The sequence below is a fragment of the Zootoca vivipara genome, chromosome 9, assembly GCF_965207765.1.
Source record: "Zootoca vivipara chromosome 9, rZooViv2.hap1.1, whole genome shotgun sequence".
Lineage (NCBI taxonomy): Eukaryota > Metazoa > Chordata > Lepidosauria > Squamata > Lacertidae > Zootoca > Zootoca vivipara.
In genome coordinates this window covers 48,658,618-48,665,113 of record NC_142592.1, presented here as the reverse complement: position 1 = coordinate 48,665,113, position 6,496 = coordinate 48,658,618, and the positions used below count along the sequence as shown (strand labels likewise).

Sequence of the window (6,496 nt, the reverse complement as noted above, 5' to 3'; positions counted from 1 at the left end):
GTTCTGGAAGTCCGTACTTAACCTGAAACGTGCTTAACCTGAAGCGAACTTTCCCATTGAAAGTAATGGAAAGTGGATTAAACTGTTCCAGACTGGTCCGTGGAGTACTTAAACTGAAAGTACTCAAACCGAGGCATACTTAAAGTGAGGTATGACTGTATATGCATTTTAAAAAACATTGGTTGGTTGGCGAACATGCAACATAAAATTGGGTAAGTGCAAATTTTGAAGGATAGTGATGGTTTGTTTCTCATACTGGTTCGGAAAGTGCAAATTTGATAAATGTGGCTTTAAATGTGAATTGAATAAATCCCCCCTCCATTCCAACTGCTGGTATACAGGCCAGGCCATGGTTAACACAGATAGTGGGAACACAGAGGGGGAAAGCCAGGAAGATGTTGGCACTGTCTCCTTGCAACCAGACTCTGGTTAATGGTAGGGAGCTGGGTGGAAGTCTCTCTTGCTCACTTTGGGTTATTATTCTCCTGGCAGAAAGAGCTCAGCTGAAAGGAAATGGGCATAGGCATGTTTTCCACATCTTCACTGAACCAACATGATCTGTTACCAGGCCACACAAAGCTCTCCTTGCTGCTTGCCAGTGCCAGTGCAGGATCAGTTACAGTAGCTTTAAACATAACAATGTATGCCCTAACCAGCAGCTGTTTATGTCCACCCTTCTGAAAGTGAACAGATAAGACCTGACAGATGCTTCTGGTGGGAAAAAGGATCAGCCCAAAGGATGCATTGACTGAAAGAGGACTGTGGTCAAAGACCAAAAATAAGTCAAGGCTGGCTGCCATCGAAGTCAGAAAGGGAAGGAATTGTGATACTCTCCTTGATAAACCACTCAAATGGCTTCCTAGCTTCCATGATGGGTGTAGGTTTTCCACTTGTGATTCTAACTCATAATATTGCTCTGAATTCCAGGAATAAATTTATGTGCCTTGTTCACATCTAGATTAATTACAATTTTCTCTATACAGGCCTGCCCTTAAAAGTGTTCAGAGTGCATTAGCTAGGGTTTACAGTGACTTCCTGCTTGTTTCCAAGATCAATTCAAGGTACTTTACTATACCTTTAAAGCCCCAGATGGCTTGGATTCGGGATACCAAAGGACCTTCCCAATGTAAAAAACAACAACAGCACACTGAGATCCTTGCAGAAGGTCGGGGTCTTTGTTACCTGTCAGAGGTGCAGTGATGGGAGCACAAGGGAAGGCCTTTTCAGTGATAACACCCAGACTTTGGAACACACTGCCTTAAGTTTAGAATCTCTCCTATCCTGTCCCCCCCACCCCTGTCATTTTCAAAGCTTAAAACTGAGATGCACTTGTTGCAGCATTTTATGCTGAAGGCAGGATTAAAATTTTTTTTTTGAATCAAAATCAGTAAACGGTGGTTAACCCTCCCATGCGGTTTCCTATAGTCACTTTGGTCCCCACAGCAACGGAAAAACTGAATGCAAGACTGTGTTAAATGAAGGTGCTGTCTGAAACGTCATAGCACATGCATGTCCCCTAAATATTCAGCAGTGGCTGCATTATAGCAGTGTGTGTATACACAGGCTGTGAGCAGAGTGTGCTGTGAATGTGTGTTGATATCTGCCCCCTTCATAAAAAGGCATACGGAAGGGATTGGCATAATTTTATATGATGCATTGGGCAAGAGTGCACACATCTGAATCCAGCTGTTATTGTGCAGACAATGCACGCAATCCAGAGCAAAGTCCCAAGTATCTCTCTCTCCATTGTATTACTTCCTGCCAGCTCATCTGACGGATTGCACATGTGAGACAGCTGTTGCCCTAGGCAAGCAGGCACTGAGGACAAGTTATCAGATTCTAGAGAGCACATCTTATCTCCAGACAAACTAGGGCACATTTTCTTCAATCTTCAATTCCTAGGAGAAAAAGGCATACTCTATCTAGAAACACCATTTCCCACAGCTCCTCGTGTGAAAAGGAAAATTGCACTTGCACTTGCTCAGGGGCATTTTCAACAGTTCTCCATGTTATGACCCCTCTTCTGCTCATAAAGCATCCAGGGTGGCCTACTACAACACAGATGAAATAGCAGCAGTTTAAAATAGGATCGCTGTAAAACTATAAAAAAACACCCAGCGACAAATATTCCAGAGTTGGGCGCTGACAGTGGCAGCAGATGCTGAGCACATAAGTTTTGTTGTTGTTTAGTCGTTTAGTCGTGTCCAACTCTTTGTGACCCCATGGACCAGAGCACGCCAGGCACTCCTGTCTTGCACTGCCTCCCGCAGTTTGGTCAAACTCATGTTCGTAGCTTCGAGAACACTGTCCAACTGTGTTTACCTCATTTCAAAAGCAAGGGTTAAGAGCTTTTAGATTTAGAAATCACATTGGTCCCCTTGAGGGGGAAAGGTAATTAAATGAGTAAGGGCCTTGAGGTTTGGGTATCATGCCCCCCAAATAAAGGTGATAACCCTAAAGGGAGAAATGAGAAGTCCTCTTGGTGAGAATTGCATCAGATAAAACTGTGCACAAATAAGTGATTATTATTATTATTATTGACAACAAATTCATAACAGCGATAATAACACAAATGAAAATGAAGCATTATAATTATAAATCGTTTTTCTTCATGCTAACATATCTTTTAAAAAAGTTTTTATTTATACTTATACATTTCATTAGTTTTACAATCAATTTAACATTTCAAAGTTTGACTTCCTTCCCCCTTTCTGCGCTTCCTTAAATTTATTTTTTAATATCGATTGCATATCCAAAATCATTTAATTTGCTCGTTTAACTTAATTAATTTGCTCGTTTGATTTCATTAAGCAATCAAGATAACAAACTTTTTATATAAAAGAACGGAAATGGTTCATTGAATATTTACAGATAAATCGCAAACAGGTAAAAAAAACATTAGCAGGATTATCGTAATAACCTGCAGTCCCGTAAGAGTTTTTATTTAAAGCAGATATAAAGCAGATATAACTCTTTAATGCGATATATTAGTATTAATTAAATGCGGTTCTAATCAAAAGTGACCAAAAAACACCCGTGTTAAGAAAACCGATGTTGTACTGTATATAGTACTATTGCTGCTGTTGCACTATTATATCAGTCATAAAAATCACTCTCTCTGTATTAACACTGAATCCTCATCCTCAATCATGGGTTCTGTACGGTATTTATTTCCTCGAGCGGGCCTCTCACCCCCCCCCGACTCCCGCCTTTTTTCCTCCGCTAACTCCTCGTCCCCAGCGGCCGCTTCGGACCCCGCCGCGGCGCATTGTGGGTAGCGGGGGGACAAGATGGCGGCGGGCGCCGCTGCCCTCAACTGGAGGCGGGTTTCTTCCTTCACGGGGCCGGTGCCCCGGTCCCGGCACGGGCACCGCGCCGTGGCCATCCGAGAGCTAGTCATCATCTTCGGCGGAGGCAACGAAGGCATCGCCGACGAGCTGCACGTGTACAACACCGGTACGGGGTGTGCGGGGAGCGAGATAGAGAGAGACTGAGGGAAAAGCAGGCAGGCGGGCGAGTGGTTGTTTCAGGTATCCGGACTCGCGAGGCACCTGGCGCCGCTTTCGCCTCGGCGTCGTGAAGGCGGCCGTGTGGGGTGTGTCTTGTAGGAGAGGATTTTCCCCAGAGGTGAGCGCGGCCGCATCTTAGCGGCGGGGCAGAGAGAGCCTCTCGCCCAAACAAGCCTTTCCTGCCGCCCCTAAAGCTTAAGCCGCCACGACGACGACGGCAAGGACGACATTTTCCTGGCCCAGGTGCTGCCGGTTCCTGCCGTGTGCCCCCCCCCCCCGTTTTGCATTTGCTCAAGAGCATCCCCGTGGAGAGTGTCTAGAAGAAACAAAAAAAAAATTCCTTCCAGTGGCACCTTAGAGACCAACTAAGTTTGTCATTGGTATGAGCTTTCGTGTGCATCTGAAGAAGTGTGCATGCACACGAAAGCTCATACCAATGACAAACTTAGTTGGTCTCTAAGGTGCCACTGGAAGGATTTTTTTTTAATTTTTAATTTTGTTTCGACTACGGCAGACCAACACGGCTACCTGTAACCAGTCTCTAGAAGGAAAAGGAGCTTGCTCCGGGGCGACCCTGGCTGTTCTCCTGTTTTGTTTCGTCTCTTGCATGTTCATTTTGAGAGGCCTTTGGGGGAGCGCTGGTCGGCCGTTGGGAGGGCGGGGTAGAAATCAAAATAAATGTGAGGCATCCTTTGTTCGCCCGCTTGGATGCAGCAGGAGCTGAGCTTTTCGGCTTTGGGAAAGTGTCCCCGGGGCTGGATGAAGAGAGAGGAAGATGGATGAAGAGAGTGGCTGGGTGTATGTTTCTATGACTTTACCTGTGTTGTGTTGGGTGGAAGGACATTTGTTAATAAGGGAGTTGCTGACAAAGGGAAGCAAGGGCGTTCTTCTTAACTTTTCCTTCTGTGCCAGCTTTGCCCTTTTAATATACTACCACCAGGGATGGAGTTATTTATGTCCTATAGCTTAGTGTGCTGTCGGGGCAGTGCTGATCAGATGTCGGATCATCATAGTGGGAAGGTTTACGGTGGTTGAAGGTTTACCTACCTACATGCATAATAGTACTGTATTGAAAATAGCAACAATGACCTGTGTTTGGGTCTACCAAAGGTGTGTGAGAGAAAGGGTTTTTGTATGGCTGCAGATGAGAAAGGATTGTGTGAGGTAGGTGCAAAGAGAATAATATATGGCTGAATACAGTGTTGAGAAGTGGAATAATATAAAAAAGCATGATGGAGCCCTGCCAAATGTTTCCTAATCAGTTAGCATTCATTGCTAAGCTTGCTTTCAAAAGTGTGGGAGTTCTGCAAAACACTCCACTTTCATCGCCAAAGGGCTGTGTAGTATTTCTGTAGGGCAGGCAAGCTGCCTTTTTAGCAAAAACTGATCAGGTTTGTGGGGGGAGGGGGCAAATAAAAATGTTATGTACAGCAAGTTACAGGTAGGTAGCCGTGTTGGTCTGAGTCGAAGCAAAATAAAAAAATTCCTTCAGTAGCACCTTAAAGACCAACTAAGTTTTTATTTTGGTATGAGCTTTCGTGTGCATGCACACTTCTTCAGATACATACTTCTTCAGTGTATCTGAAGAAGTGTGCATGCACACGAAAGCTCATACCAAAATAAAAACTTAGTTGGTCTTTAAGGTGCTACTGAAGGAATTTTTTTATGTACAGCAATGTTATGTACAGCAATGTTATGTACAGCAAAACAATATGGATGTGGCAAAGTGTGACAGTAGAAGGTTGAATGATGTACTGTATCTGAAAGGGGTATGTGCGTGTATTTGAGGCTGCGTTAGGGACTTATGTGGAGTCTGATGTGAAGATGAAGTTTGTGCACCCTGTGGAGAGGGTGAGCATATATAGTGAGGTGTGTGGAAAGTTATGCTGTGGTGGTGTTTTTCAAACTGAGGAATGGGGTACCAAGCTTTTTGGATGTCTCCTTAGGTCAGTGTTTCTCAACCTTTTTTGGGCCACGGCACACTTGTTCTATGAAAAAAAAATCCCGCGGCACACCAACTCTGTGCCGCCCTATATTTAGTTTAGTTTGGAGGGGAGACGCGTAAAGCATGCCACTGAAGAACTGCTGCGCGGTAGCCAGGCGAACCCACCAGGCGCAGAGCCTGCAGAGCGAGTGGGGACACGTCATAAGCAGCCTGGGGGTGGCTCGCCTCAGGCCGCCCGGCCCAAAACCAGGCCTACAAGCCTGGTCCGCCGCCCGCCTGCCTACCCGCCCTCGCTCGCTCGCTACTCCCGCCTAGCCACCCGCCGGCCTCCTTCTTCGCAAGCGGTACCTGCTGCTCAGGCGGGTGTCGCCGCCTCCGCCGCCATGCCGCTCGGCCTCCCGTCAGAAAGGCGACATCTCTCTCCCTCTGTCGCACCCGCCGCAGCGGTTGGGGAAGGCCGGCAAACGTGCGCACCCCCTCGGGCGGGCTCTCTGCGCCGGGCTTGCTCAGTCGGCGACCTCGCTCGGTGTCTGTCTGCGCAGCAGCAGCAGCCTCTCCGTCGTCGTCCTCTTCCTCCCCCCCACCTGCAATCACTCACCGGCAGGCTGGATGCGAGCGGGGGGGGGGTTGTGGGAGGAGGGAGGGGGAAGGCTGACCTCTCGCGAGAACAAATTACAGCCGTCGTGGGAATTTTCTAATTCTTGAGCTCTTGCTGTTGTTTCTTTTAAATTACGGCACGCACAGACCCCAGGCGGGCAGACGAGAAGGGCGATTTGCATTGTCCTTTCCGGCGGGTCAGCGACGTGACAATGCAAATCGCCCTTCTCGTCGCGGCACAGCAGCCAGTGTCTCGCGGCACAGTAGTGTGCCGCGGAACACCGGTTGAGAAATGCTGCCTTAGGTCTAGGCCAGTGAACAGGTGGAGGATAAAGCTACACAAAGTGTGGGTTGTGATGGTCCAGCTGTTTGGTTGGGGTATGTATTGGCCGGATATGAAATGGATGCTTGTGCTGAGAGAGCAGAAAGGGAATTTTGCTAGAGT

The 6,496-nt window shown here is 47.0% G+C and overlaps 1 protein-coding gene across 2 annotated transcripts in view; it reads left to right on the top strand.

Annotated features, from left to right (window-relative positions):
* The first annotated feature begins 3,253 nt into the window (after positions 1 to 3,253).
* HCFC2 (host cell factor C2) overlaps positions 3,254 to 6,496 on the top strand; it is a 28,372-nt gene continuing 25,129 nt past the window's right edge. Inside the window, exon 1 of one of the 2 annotated variants that reach the window (XM_088676748.1) lies at positions 3,254 to 3,456. In XM_088676748.1, coding sequence (XP_088532874.1) covers positions 3,291 to 3,456 — 166 coding nt within the window. In that variant the 5' untranslated portion in view covers positions 3,254 to 3,290. The remainder of the gene's footprint in view (positions 3,457 to 6,496) is intronic. The other variant, XM_035126930.3, reaches the window with a different exon arrangement.